We start from the raw sequence: 15,190 nt of genomic DNA, 5'->3' as shown, positions 1-15,190 counted from the left end.
TTGCTGTCGGTGCCGGAGAATGGTGGCGGAATGTTAAGGGAAACTTGAAGGAGCTTGTGATCACTAAAACCATCCATTGTGTACTAGGGCACCTACTCTTTCAGGAGCCGTCGTAAGGATTAGGTCGAGGATATTTGAACCGCGTGTGGGTTGTTTCACTATTTGAAATAAGTTAAAATCTAAGGTTAGGTAGATAAATTCTGTGGACATGCGGCAGGGGGAAGACAATCGGTTCCAGTCTATTGTAGGAAAATTAAAGTCACCGAAAATGTAAATGGCGTCGGTGCGACATATCTGGACAGCCTCAGTGATGCTACTGCGCAGTTCGTTCACAAATGAATGGCTACAGTCAGGAGGTCGGTAACAATTGCCGATGAGCAGAGTGGAAAACTTGGTTTTGCAGGCTACCAAGATAATTTCTATGTTAGAGTGTGCATTGATTACGTATGACTGTAGAGTATTTTTTATTGCGAGAAGAACACCTCCGCCTCGCCTATTTTTACGGTCATTTCGGTATATGTTGAAATTGTTACGATCAGGCAGAATTTCGCTATCGGCGATGTCAGGGTATAGCCACGTTTCGGTAAGGGCAAGTATGTCGCAGTCACTGTCGTCAAGGAAAGAACAGACCAAATCGCGTTTCGGTAGTAGGCTGCGGATATTACAAGACGATATCGATAATGAGGAAGTGGCTTGATGTGACTCAGCTTTATTCAGATCTTGCATGCACGTGTTAAACTTTAGCTATCTGCTAGCTAGAACAACTGAGTCAGTGTTGATATCATATATGTAGGTGTTTTTGTTTATATGCAGACGGTCGACTGATACTTTGAAAGGCTTGTTTTGGGCTTTGGCAAAGCCCACTAATTTTCGCCTTGCTTGTCGTGTCGCTGGTGAAAAATCTTCGCTGATGGAAAAGGTCGTTCCTTTTAATTTTCGTGCCGAAGACAAAATCTGCTGCTTGTCTTTGAAGAAGGTTAGTTTTGCGATAATTGGTCTGTTCTTTCCTTCGGAGAACTTGCAGAGCCTGTGAACACGCTCAAATTGTGAACTAGTAGTCGTGATTTCTAATCGTTGAGAGCAAAAGCTTATTATTTTTTCCTCGGCCTTGGCCCATTCTTCATCCACATTATCCTCAATCCCAAAAAAGAGAAGATTTGATCGTCGCTGCCTGTTTTCAGCATCGTCGCAACGAGACGTAATTTCTGCCAACTGATGTGAAACCTTGCGCAGGCCGTCGTCAGTAGAACCTTCGGTGTTTCGCTGCAATGCAATCGTTGCCTCGAGGGTAGCGACTTTAGCGTTAAGTTACTTGATATGATTTTTAGCCGTTTCTTGCTCGTCATTTACTTTTTTCAGATAAGCTAACATTGTGGCATGATCAGCTACTAGTTTGTCGATGCTTTTTAGGGCCGAAGCAAAGGCATCAGCTTCCGCTTTACTCATGGGGCCCGGGTTCGATTCAACATCGCCCGACAGCATAAGCAATATGTTTAGGACGTCAGAACACAGGTTGTACGGAATACACAACAATCGCCTCAATTCATCGTAAAACTCTGGTGGGCACGACACCGCAATAAGACAGGAATGACTGCACTTGGTACAGGAGGCACCCCTCATATAACTAACCTGTAACAGCAGTGGACGTAAGTCACCCATCCCAGATGCGGCGCCGTACCCAAAGCAGGCGGATGATGGCTGGCGATTATATGTACAGCAGCTGAAGCCACGTGTCGATGTCGAAGTTCCATGTTGCCAGATTGAAGCGCCAATTTCATCCAAGTTTGGTCTCAGAAGGGTTGCAGTAGGCCAGGGAAGAGGCAGGCGATCAGAGTCGGTCAGCACGCAGGATCCGGGGACGCAGGAGCAAACGGCCCAGGTGACCGCAGCCTGTAACAGCAGTGGACGTAAGTCACCCATCCCAGATGCGGCGCCGTACCCAAAGCAGGCGGATGATGGCTGGCGATTATATGTACAGCAGCTGAAGCCACGTGTCCATGTCGAAGTTCCATGTTGCCAGATTGAAGCGCCGATTTCATCCAAGTTTGGTCTCAGAAGGGTTGCAGTAGGCCAGGGAAGAGGCAGGCGATCAGAGTCGGTCAGCACGCAGGATCCGGGGACCCAGGAGCAAACGGCCCAGGTGACCGCAGCCTCTAACAGCAGTGGACGTAAGTCACCCATCCCAGATGCGGCGCCGTACCCCCTTTAGAAAGGGGGTACGGCGGTATGCTTTAGAAAGGTGCCTTGGAGTCGCAGAAAACTGTCCATTGTTGGGATGGCTCCGGACTAATAAAGTTAAGTGCAGCTCGGAGTGCAGCGAGCTCTGCGCCCGTCGATGTTTTAATATATGGTGCCTTCAACTTGGTTTCTTCAGATTTCGCCGGGATGGTGACTGCAGCCGCAGAGATGTTGAGTTTCACTAAACTATATGTGTAGACACGTTGACGATTTTGTGCATGTTGTAAAAATTTTCTAAGGCTGCTTGTGTTAAAAGCTTGCAATGGCACTCCAGCTTTATTGATGTTGCCCGGAATCGCCCATTGTACTTGAGGCCGATGCAGACACCACAACGGGACTGACAGTTATGTAGCAGGCGTGAATTGTGCTGGCAAGTAAGCCTAATGTCTTGCAATGGTTATGGCAAATGTTGAATGTGGCCTCATTGCTGACAGGCAAGCGAGATGGTTTGAGGGAAGCCGAGTCAGATGGCGAATGTGCGCTCTCAGGGAATAAGTAGCAATATAATCTACAATATGATAGTATCTGGCAATGGCCACTGTAACGGTTGGAGATTCACTGCTTAGGAGACCAAGACACGTTCTGAATGCTTGGGCTTGCACACTTCTCAAGTCTCCAAATATTTGTCGCGCAAATATTTCCTGGCTTTTACAGATAATTTCAGTACAGGAAGCCCAGGAATAGTGTGTTGCATAATTGCAGCATTCATGCTACGTACTGAATGGCCCCAGGATTTCCCCCCAAGAAGCGCGAGAAAATGCACTGCAGTGGTTAATCGCTTTGTCACTTACGAGACGTGGGGGCTCCAAGACAAGTCCCTACCGATGATGACACCAAGAAATCAGTGCATACGCCTATTTGTAACAATCTGACCATTTATCCCCAAAGCGTATGGAGTCATCCCTTTGCGAGTAAAAGCAACGAGTGAACTATTGTCAGGTGAAAGTTCCGTGGGCCTTGCCTTCTTAGATATGTCGTCACTGTCATCGAAGCCTTCTGAAGTTGCAAGCGGATTTTTATGTGGGTCACTCCTGATGCCCTTATGCAAATATCGTCCACATATAAGGGGAGAGCTGCACGGTTTGTGTTGTGGCCGCGGCGGGCAATGCTATAGTCAGAGCAACGGAATCAAACTGTTTATTTGGCAAGCTAGTTAGTAACGGACAGAATGAACCATAAACAAAACAGTGTCGGGTACTTATATAGGCATGCCAGCAAGCGGAACGCCAGCGAAGATGTGACACGCGCGCGCACAACTGCGCAGTGACACATGACATGACAGACGCAAAAACGCGTCTTAGATAACACTCCTTCCCTCTCTTTTTTTCCTTTTCCTTTTTTCTTTCTTTTTTGTTACGGTTTGTACCGACCAGGAGGCTTTCTGGCGTAGGCGCTGCGTCTATAAGAGCTTGTTTCTCCGGATCCAACGCGGTGTCACCTTGCGGGGACTGTATCGTAACACTGTGGTCCCGAATAGTAGCACGGGATGAAGACGGCAAGTCATCTGAAGTCGCAGCTGGTTTTGGTAGCAGCCCTGCAGACTCTAAAAGAGGCTCTGGGGACGGAACAGGTGATATTCAGGACTAGATTCTATAAAGGTGGGGGAATACCCGTTATTAGTGGCTTGGTCTCAGGCAATAAGGGTGGGCGCAATTTGTCGGCATGAATTGACCTGATTTCTTAGCCCACTTGTACGATTCATGTTGAAAAAATTATCGCTATTTTACGATGCCGCGTAGCCATTTCTCATCGCCGGAGCGCTGACCTTGCACCAGGGTCGGGTCATTCAGCCTGAAGGACCGCCAGGCTCCTCGCTTTTCATCTACGGTGTTCCTTGCTTTGCAAAATCACTTATACATGCGGTGTTTTAGACTCGGTTGCAGGAAAGTAAGACGAATGCGCGGCTTCCATGAAAGGAACAACTCTGCAGGGGTCTTCTCCGTAGATGCAGTACGTGTGTTCCTGTACCCGACAAGAAACAAATGTAATTGATCATGTAAGCTTCTTTTCACACACCCCTTTTCCTCGTCACATGGCTGTCGAAGCAGATCTTTCTCTACCGTTTGTACGAGTCGCTCCGTGCTTCCATTCGATGCCGGATGGTAGCGCGGCGTTTTAGTATGGTGCGCGCCGTTTTTGCGAAGAAAGTTACTGAATGCAGTATCCGTGAACTGTGGACCATTATCAGTTACAACTTCCTCCGGAAGTCCATATGCTGCAAAAACACTGCGCAGTTTTTCGATGGTTCTGTCCGGGGTTGTTGTCATCAGGGTGACCTCCACTCACATAGAATGCGCATCAATTGGCCACAACAACCACTGGTTGTCGGTGAAAGCGAAGTCCAGATGCACTCGCTGCCACCTGCGCATCGGCCACCCCCATATCAGCAATGGTACTTTTCGTAGAACATCTTGTGCCAACTGGCAAGTGCTGCATCGCTGAACTAGACAATAAATGTCATCATCTAACCTCGGCCACCAGACATAGCTACGAGCGAGCATTTTCATGCGCGTCGTGCCTGGGTGACCTTCGTGTAATAGGCGGAGCACTTTGTCACGTAAACATTCAGGGATGATGGCAAGGTTACCCCACGTGGCACATTTCTCATCGATGGAAAATTCATGCCGCCGAACGAAATAAACAGCAAAAGATAGAAAGTTGGGCGACTTAGTACGCTAACATGATCTTGGGTTGCAGCGCGAAGGGACACAGACACAGACTGGAAGCAGACAGGACGAGCACTACGAGTGCTTGATTATTTTCGACGCGGACGCTAATCGATAGATAGAGTTATTGACTTTCTAACGTCTGTGCAGCACCAGAAGCACATGAAACAACTCACTGCGGCTTTATGCCAGTGCTTAAGCAAGTGATCAGACTGATTATGGGGAAAACAAAACATTCAAAGATGAAAGGTACACTGAAAACATACTGCATGTGAACAAACGGAGAAGAGCAAATTCGTAGCCCCGGTTTAGCAAGTATGTCGTGAAGTCATATGAATAGGACGTTAGCTTCAAATCGCTCATATTAAGACTGGAGTTCGTTCTATTTTCGCATTATAGGACGAGGAAACATTTTAAAGCTATATGCGCTGTAAATTAGTTCTCATGGACTAAATATCTGTTTCTGCTGCATGCATATTCGGGTGATATTTATAAGCGTCAGAGGCGCATGAATAACATATTTGTTGAATTTCGTCTAACCCAACCGCAGATAAGTAGGCGTAAAAGTCTCCTTTCCACAATGAGAACCGACTCCCTTTTACTTATACAGATACAGTAACTTGTCATACTTTCTAAACTATACTAAGTTGAGGTCTGTTGATTGATTTTAAGTACACGGCAATCTATTGTAAATCAAGTCGATGGTCCATCAGCTGGACTCTGCCGTGAGAGAGTAATTAGGGCATATTTTACTTTGCTACTTTTCACATGAGTGCACTGAGCCATTCTTAGAGCGGTCGTCATCGCAGGAGCGTAGGAGCGTAAATGTAACGGAGCGTAAATGGAACAATTCAATCATATCTGTCTCATGCCACATTTAAATTAATTTTAGGAGCTTCTAGATGAATCGTCCTGCACATGCATGGCAGCGGCCCGACAACCCTTTCGTCTAAAGCGAAACTGGCGGGAAAGTAGAAAGTCTTCATTGGGGCGGAATATTTGCCATAGAACATCGGTTACCCGTATATGCGGCACCGGATAGTAGGATTACATTACCTTAGGATGCACCATGGCCGATAAGAATTCCATCTCCTTCGGACCAAGAGCGTCCGTCTTCGGCTGGATTTGCAAATTGCAGTACTGGCCACGTGAGCTCACATTTCCAGAGCTGTCCCGCACCTCCGTCTCGATGCACTCGTCGAAAGCTCCTAGGTCGACGCGGGTAACTTGCAGTACGCCCGTCGGGTATTTGCCCGTAGCGTCGAACACTGCATTGCCACGGCCACGTTAAGGTTACGCAGAGTATGACCACGCTGTCGTTCTGTGAGACAAACTTTCGCAGACACACCGAGGGGAAACAAAAAGCCTGCCTTGATTTACCGTCCTCAATGTATGAAGATCTGAAGGTACGAAATGCAAAAGTGCCCGTGTACCGTGCATTGGGTGCTAGTTAAAGAACCCAAGGTGGCCGAAATTATTCGGCAGTTTCCCACTATACCGTGTGTCCCAGCTAACGATAGCCAAGCTGCTAAACGAAAAAGAAATGATAGCAAAAACGCATTGCAAGGTACGATTATAAAACATTCAGTGCTAGGTCATCAGAGGTCTGACAACAGAACATATGGCGTCTTGCTACGTATTCTTATATCTTCCTTTTCTTTATACAGCCTGACTAATGTGAGCTGGGACGCCCTATATACGGCCTGCCTCATAATCATATTGTGCTTTTGTCAGGTAAAACCGCAGAATTTTTTTATTAAGGTCTGACGGCTATAGCTGTTTACGTTTCTACAGTTTGGTCAGCGCCGCTCCGCGGACAAACAGCACTTGCAATGTCATCTACTGTTTGTTTAAAAATTAAATTCTGCGATATTACGTGTCACACCCACGATCTGATTGTGAGGCACACCGTAGTAGGGGGGGTCACATTTTAATTTTTACCATCTAGAGTTCTTTAACGTGCACCCAATGCACGGTACGCGGGTGTTTCTGCATATCGCGCCCATCTAAATGCGGCCCTCGCAACCTGGATTTGATCCCGCGCCTAGCAGAGCAAAGTCACTACGCCACCACGGCAGGTGTTTGGCTGCTTTTACAATGTTTGAAACAACGCGCAAGATTACCAGGGGCCTAGACTGCCGTTGCTGTGACAACACATGTCACGATTTACTTTTGCTGTCTCTTTTATTGCGATGACAATTACATGGCCACTTCCGGCGAATTTTCGCGCCGTCACCATCGCCGTAGTGTTCAGTATAAAGTCCAAGTGCGACAAGATCTCACTGCGCCCCGCGCACGGTATATGCTGTGGGTGCGAGGGAAATCGTGCGAGGATGAGCCGAGAAGGACGGTGGCTTGATGCGCACCGTCTTCCCGCGCACCGAATGTAGGCCACGTAACCGAATTCACTCTGGGAGAGGAGAACGCCGGGCTCATTTCACCATCTGATGAATTTCAGACGCTCAAAATACACGGGCCCAGTTTATGCAGTCCCACGCCTTCGTTGTTAATGTCTTTTTTCTTCCTCTCTTTCTTTTTTTCTTGTACGTGTGAGTGCTCGGGCGCGCTATGGCATCCTTTCTGTTTTATTATTTTCATTTTTATTCTTATTGAAATGTTTATTTATTTATTTATTTATTTATTTATTTATTTATTTATTTATTTATTTATTTATTGCATAGAAGTGAACTGGAGTGGCTCGAGGCGTACTGCTTCCAACCTCTCCAGTGAGACGCCATTGAACAAATCTCCAGGTGGTAAACATTCCGGGTGGTGCAGGGGTTGGAGTACGGACTCCGGGATGAAAACCAAACTTGGGAGGGTTTATTCTACATTATGTACAGAGAGGTGAGCGACAAGTAACATTCGTACAGTCATTACGGGCCGGCAGCAACTCGGACGCTGCGGCCCGCGGCAAGAAGTTCGAGAGAGGTGAATCAGGGAATCAGGGCATATCCCAGAATCCTCAGGTCTCTCTGGAAGGCTTCTTATAAACCCTTCGAGCACTGTAAGTCACGTCATGTTTGACCAATGGGAGAGTCCACTCCGATGACGCCACTTTCAGCCAATGGTAGGCGCCCGTGTCGCGGTGTCGCACCTGGCGGCTCTCTGCGGTCTTGCCTCGCAGACTGGCAATCCACTTCTTCTAGGCTGGAGAAGGAGGGGGGGCGCTCATGCTTCATTGCACAAGGGCCCACCTGCACCCGGTGGCTCGGCTCCGCAGCGGTAGCAGATGCCTTCTTCAAAGCCGAAGGGGGACGATTGAGCTCCATTGTACGAGGCCCCCTTCTAATCCCGGCGACGCACGAACTTGTTGGCACGTGAACTTGTTGCCTTAAACTTGTTTGCTCGGCCGCTTCTCTGGAATGCACTTTCCTGCTTCTGCATTCCTCAATTAGCTGTGCTGCGTATCGTGGTTTGGGGAACTCGAGGTAGCCTCAGGAAACGGCGCCATATCTAACAGCTCGTCCTCGCCCCGGTAGTTCTGAATGGCCGGTGAACTCAATTCGCTGGCCAGGAGGAACGCTGATAGAAGCTGCAGGGTACTGGGGTCGAGCCACGTTTGACGAACTTCGGGATCCTTGGCCCTGGAGAACAGACGTCAAACAAACCAAACAACACAGCGCTGCACCACGCGTAAGCGCAGGCTCTTCACCCCTGACTCGCCAGGCTATTACTGAGTCAAAATCAACCCTTATCTTTTAGTTCCCCAATTTTGACAAAGCAGTTCCAACCACCCTTCCAAACAGCTATCCATTTCTCCTCGATTGCCGACAAGACCAGAGTACTATTGTTGTTGCAAAACAAAAGGGTCGTTGACGATGCAAACAACAAATGAAAACAGCCGAACATTACTTAAGTGGCCTAACTACACGAACAGCATGTTTCCAAATCTATCGCAGTGGCGTACTTATCGCACGTAATGGTGCCACTGAACAATCTGGTCAACCTCACAAGTACGTAATCACAAGTGCACCAGCCTTGTGGTCACTAAACAGAACGCGTACTTGCATTGTAGGCAAACTTTTCATTCACGCTTACTCACGTTTCTTTCCTGAAAGTCCTACAGGACACGTGACATAAACGAACAATTAAACTTGCGGGACTTACACACTCCGCAGAACCCTTAAAATAATGCGTCTTAATAACTCGTTCCACGCATACTTATCAGAGAAGTCAGAATACGGCTGCCCTTACACACACGAGCAACCCAGTCATAAATCTGCTTCCTTCCGTCCACACAGGACATGCGCTAATGGAACTAAGAACGCTTCTCCGTGCAAATCATGCACTCACTGAAAATCTACGCGCTTAACCTTAGAAAATTCAACACTTAAAAAGAAAGAAGGTTAAATAAAACACACGCGCGTTACGATAGGCCTCTCAACAATAACCTTGACCCTCAGGTTACTCACACACGCAAAAAAAAAAACCTATCTTCTTATTAATGAGCATCTCGCGAGACTACATGTTTACTTAAAACGCATTTTTCAAATCTCGAGCTTCTCAAACGAAAACACAAACAAAGCTCATACCTTTACATATTGAAAGAAAACCTAGTCTCAAATCGCGAAATTTTCCGATGCTCAAAATAAAAAAACAAAAAACACTTCATTTCTACAGAAGCTCTCTTGGCTTCCCTTTCCGAACGCTTATGTCTGACTCATACTCTGAGCCGTCCTCGCGGTGGTCGCGGCTTGAAAGCTACTCTGGCTGCCGAGAGACAACAAAAGGGCTGACTCACTATCAGCTCCCCCAAGACGTTACGGTCTCCTGCCAATTTGCGTCCTCGCGCCCCGCTTTCAACACAAACTCGATTGACCGCGTCGCTACTCCCCACCTGGTCTCGTCCTGCCACCTTGCGTTTCTTCGAACTGCACGCTGAGCTTTGAAAAGAACTACGGAACGACGAGGAGGTTAACTGCCCCGTGCCCTTTGTCCGCGTCCGCGCAGAACATTCTTCACGGTCCCCCTTTGACCGGTGGCTCGACCACTTTGGATGCGTCAACATCGTCCTAGACGACCGCACCTTCTTCCTCGCGCCCTGCCCTTTTGGGTTTCTCGCCATCTTTGGCGGCGCTACATTAATTACCGACTTTCGGTTTTTCCCGCGCTTCTTTTTAAGGCGCTTTCTCTTTGCACTCACTTTCATGTCGCCTTCTCGTGCCTCGTGCTGGCCGGTACACATTTCGTCGGCCCGGATCGGCCTCTTACCCGCACAGTCTGAGTGATTTACAATTAAATCTACTCTCTCTCTGCCTCGACTGGCGGACAGCTCAACCGACTCTGGCACAATGCAGCAGGCTTTACTCGAGTAAGACAACTCGCACTCTTGCGAACTGGCCTCTACTACATTGCCCAGCTCACGCTGTGCATCGGCACACAGCCCGTCGGTATCGATCGCTGTCTCAGGCGCACAGTCCGAATGATTATTAACTGAATCATCCCTATCTAGGCCATTTAGACTGGCGGAGAGCCGCACCGATCCCTGAACAATGCAGTTGTTCTCTCGTGAACTACGGAGCTCGCCACCCCGAGAACTATTCTCAACTGCATCGTCCAGCTCGCACTTCACTTCTGCACGCACCTCTGGCCTGACATGGGTGCTCGCTTCTGTCGGGTCAGAAGTACCCTTTCCTTCGCTAGCAACCTCGCTAACCTTACCTGCGACGCACACACGCGGTAACTGTGCCAATTTGTTTGCAGCTGGCCTAGCTGTCTCCACAGTCATCTGTTGGCACAGCACCTCGTCGCTCTCCTTGCGGCCTTTAACGGCCTCTGTTGCCACTAAGGCATCGTTAGCAGCTAGCCTTTCCCTTTCACTTATGAATCGGCAGCCAATCTCACAGGCACTACTCTTTTCGTCGGCTTCTGGCGAAAATCTGCTAGATGCTTCCTCATTCTTTCGCTCTGTACTACCTACAGAATTCTCAGATAGCCGTTGTCTCTGTGCCAATAACTGATCACAATACTGTATCTCTTTGATCAGTGCTGCCTTCTCTCTCTCATACTTTTCCTCTCGCTCACGTTCGCGTTCATTCTCACGTCCGTGACGCTCACACCTAAGAGTAAGTTCTTGAAGCTCCTGCTTCCGTTCATTCTCGCGTTCTTCACGCTGACGCTCACTCCTAAGCTCACGACGCTCTCGCAAACGTACACGACGCACACGCTCCCGTGGCTCCTGTATCACCTCCCAAGCAAGCGCAATGCTTTTGTCATCATTGCCACTATCATTAATCGCCTTTATGATAGCTGGCGTTTCCATCTGTTCGTCCGCCTCAACCCCCAAATCGTCGCACACCAACAACAAATCTAACCTCGTCAACCTTCTAAGATCCATGGCAGCTGCCCCGACAGGTGGTTAAAACTGTTTTCCTTAATTAATTTGTGCAAACACACAATGCAACAAACTCCTGATTCCCAGAACTATCCAAATTGAACACACAACCTTTGAGTCTGGCGAATCATAAGGAAAAAAACCACGCGCTCACTTACGGTTGCAGCACCCTGCCATCCGGTTCGCTCGTCCGCTGTTCCCGTTTCCTCCGGACTCCCTGGGTCGAAGGCTCGCTCCTTCTTCGCTACTCCCAGTTTCTTCGGACCTCTTTCGACGAAGGCTCTCTCTTCTTCGCTCTTCCCGGTTCCTTAGGATCTCTCTCGACGAAGGTTGATCCGTAGCGCTGCCACCAGCTGATGCATTCGGAGGCGATCCTACCGCTGCCAACCAGATGTAGGGGTTGGGGGACGGACTTCGCGGATGAAAACCCAACTTGGGAGGGTTTATTCTACATTATGTACAGAGAGGTGAGCGACAAGTAACATTCGTACAGTCATTACGGGCCGGCAGCAACTCGGACGCTGCGGCCCGCGGCAAGAAGTTCGAGAGAGGTGAATCAGGGAATCAGGGCATATCCCAGAATCCTCAGGTCTCTCTGGAAGGCTTCTTATAAACCCTTCGAGCACTGTAAGTCACGTCATGTTTTACCAATGGGAGAGTCCACTCCGATGACGCCACTTTCAGCCAATGGTAGGCGCCCGTGTCGCGGTGTCGCACCTGGCGGCTCTCTGCGGTCTTGCCTCGCAGACTGGCAATCCACTTCTTCTAGGCTGGAGAAGGAGGGGGGGCGCTCATGCTTCATTGCACAAGGGCCCACCTGCACCCGGTGGCTCGGCTCCGCAGCGGTAGCAGATGCCTTCTTCAAAGCCGAAGGGGGACGATTGAGCTCCATTGTACGAGGCCCCCTTCTAATCCCGGCGACGCACGAACTTGTTGGCACGTGAACTTGTTGCCTTAAACTTGTTTGCTCGGCCGCTTCTCTGGAATGCACTTTCCTGCTTCTGCATTCCTCAATTAGCTGTGCTGCGTATCGTGGTTTGGGGAACTCGAGGTAGCCTCAGGAAACGGCGCCATATCTAACAGTGGTCATTCTAAACGGAGATATTCAGCGCAGCGAGCGCGACATCACCAGGCAGAAAGGGTCTTTTCAGATTATGTGGCTTCAAGCAGCATAGCGGCGCACAGTACGATGCGCGACAGCGGTGACCGTATGACCGCAGTGAGCGGATTAAGTGCAATCAAATGTCGCTCTGATGTAAAGCGGTTGCTTTTGCAATTTCCAGTTCCATTACGGAGCGTCTATTTGAGTGTCCAGCGGTGACTGCAGCTGCGCTCGTAAAGAATGACGGCTCAGTGCCACTGTACAATGATGTAAAAAAAAAGACAAAAAAGAAAGAAGACTGTTTGCGTTCAAGCTCTCGATGGCGCGACAGGTTCTTTCCGCTCGTTTGTAGTCAGTGACGAATGCTACTTAATCGAGCAAAGATATCGATCTCACCTTCCTTGCTATTCAAGGCAAAGAACGTGCTACATTAAGTAAAAAGTTTACCTACCATGTTGAATGGGTCACAGACCGCATGTAACGAACATAACCCACGCGCTGACCATCCGCAGAAATTCTAGCACGAATGTATTTCCAATAATGCAAGTGGGCTGTCTTTTAAAAGTCGTTTGCTCGAGAATGGTGTTTTTATTCTAGGGTCACGCGATTACACCGAACAAAAAATACGCACGCTTCCTCCATTGGCAGCTACCAGTGCCTTTATATTACGTGCGGGTTTTAGGCGGACCGGACTTAACTCGCCAAAACACGTACTTTTTATTAATCACTCAACGAATGCACGAGGCATATAGGCACGAATGTGGTGAACGTGAGACGAGGGCAATGTAACCATTAATAAAACACAACACGAAATCTTGGGAACGTCGCCCTCGCGCCAATTTTTACTTGACTTACCTCGAGGTCACCATGTCAAAATTTGAATTAATTAATTTGTAAATGCTTAGTGACCTTTACAACAGCATAATATTGCCGATTACACTCCATCATGCGCGCAAGCGTTGCTGGAAATGACAGATCGATGCTCAAATACACTGGCTACCTTTGATGAGGTGACCATGGTTAGAAACCATGTCGCTGCACAGGATCAGCGCATGCCTCTACATATCACTTGTGACATTTCATTTACACGTTGTTTCCTGTGCTCCTCAAGCCATTGCTCTTGGTGAGCGCAAAGCCAAGAGCCAGTCCAGTTCTTCGCAAATAGTCCGTACACCCACGTAGCTACTCTGGCTGCCACGCGCTCACGGGACCACTGCCTGCCTGCCGATGTGTGCCTGCAGCGTGGTCAGCGTCTGCAGCTGTCACGCGTACAGCTGAAAAATATGGTGCAATACACATAGTGTCAAGTGAATGACGACACCAAGAGGAATTCGATGCAGCGCGTCGTTTTGGTTTGTTGCATCAAATTTCAGGAGGATAAAGCTCATTTCAGAGCCTATTTCTTGCAAGCGCCTGCGGCGCTCGTCGGCTGGAGCCCAGTAAGCTATCGTGAAATCTACCATATACTTTGTGGCTATAGCAAAGGCGATTCTGATACGCAGTGTCTATGTGTCAACTGAAATGTATAGAGGAGCGGCCATTTCGCTGCGCAAAGCCGAGAAGTGAGACATGAGAGGTCAAGCTTCAATGCAAACGAACTTTTTTTTTCTTATATAAAGCAGCTGATGGCTTTCGAGAAATAAATGGGCAAGATGGGAAACTAACACTGCACTACAGTGACGCACATCTCAGTTTCTAATCATACCACATCTGTGAAGCCCCCGTATGAAGCGAGCGTTCATGTCACACTCCTTTACCACGCAGATCACGAGAACGAGATGGCGAAAGAAGCTTGAATCGTAGCAAAGGGAAGCCGCCTGCGGCAGCATGTATATCTGGCCTGCTGCGATTCGCACTGACGCGGCACCAAGGGGACCACAGCTAACTTCCGCTAATATGTTCGTCCACGAGAACACCGTGTCGGCGACACCGAACAGCCTGTCACAATGCCCCCATCTGATGGAGTGTCCGAGGATGTTGACCAGATCACCGGCGAATAACGTAAGATGTCGACGTCACTGCGAAGCGTAAAGAAAGGACTTCTCGGCGATACAGGGTGTCTCAGCTAACCTTAGTCAATGATTGAAAATATGCCGAGGCGCTCAATACAAGGATGAGACCAAGTGCATGTTATTTGCTATTGTATAGAAGAATCACACTATTTGTTAATCTGCTTAAGTGCATAATTAGTCAGTGTTGTTTGCCAACTTCGCGAGTATTAACTGCATATGGCAAAACTTCCGAAAAGAAAGTTCTAAAGCATTCTATGAAACATCTAATTCAGCAGCCTCTAACTTTCTACTTGCTAGGCAACCATTTTTTTTCTGTGTCTTAAAGCCCACGAAATATTAAAGAAAGCATGTGGTATGCCTGCTTGCGAATATCGGAAAGCGCTATATAACATTTCAACCATAATTACTTCATCACACAACTAGCCACGAAGTGGTGCCAAAACGACAATTTTTCCCCAGATACTGGCACCTCCATCGTTCGTGGGTTCCACAAGCGATGGCGGTCGGTTCCACATTCTACCCTAAATGCACCAGCCGGCAAATTCGACGTCTCCAATTCCTCGTTAAAAATTGGGGGTATTTAGTAAGTCCAAGATAATGCATTGCCAAAATATTTTTGCAACTAAGCTTTTTGTCTGCAGCGCCATTTGAAGTCCGACTGTTATGAAAAATATAGTGTATACAAGACAAAATTCGCGAAAACTGAAGTTCAATTCAAAGAAGGCGAACATTTTGTCTTATTAACTTTGAAAATTGTACTTTTATATGCACCCTCCTTTGTAGGCCCTCAATTTATTTTTTGATCTACGTATAAGCTGGCTAAGCGGCCAATTTG

The 15,190-nt window shown here is 48.1% G+C and overlaps 1 protein-coding gene across 4 annotated transcripts in view; it reads right to left on the bottom strand.

The window, feature by feature from the left end:
• Positions 1–15,190, bottom strand: part of LOC139046761 (nose resistant to fluoxetine protein 6-like) — a 68,301-nt gene that overhangs the window by 48,596 nt on the left and 4,515 nt on the right. For 2 of the 4 annotated variants that reach the window (XM_070539348.1, XM_070539343.1), the window contains exons 2-3: positions 5,961–6,172; positions 1,630–2,151 (exon numbers count right to left, since the gene is read on the bottom strand). In XM_070539348.1, coding sequence (XP_070395449.1) covers positions 1,630–2,151; positions 5,961–6,172 — 734 coding nt within the window. The remainder of the gene's footprint in view (positions 1–1,629; positions 2,152–5,960; positions 6,173–15,190) is intronic. The other 2 variants (XM_070539346.1, XM_070539351.1) reach the window with 2 other exon arrangements.

This window comes from Dermacentor albipictus, chromosome 1, assembly GCF_038994185.2.
Source record: "Dermacentor albipictus isolate Rhodes 1998 colony chromosome 1, USDA_Dalb.pri_finalv2, whole genome shotgun sequence".
NCBI classification, from domain to species: domain Eukaryota; kingdom Metazoa; phylum Arthropoda; class Arachnida; order Ixodida; family Ixodidae; genus Dermacentor; species Dermacentor albipictus.
This window is presented reverse-complemented; position numbering and strand designations above follow the sequence as displayed.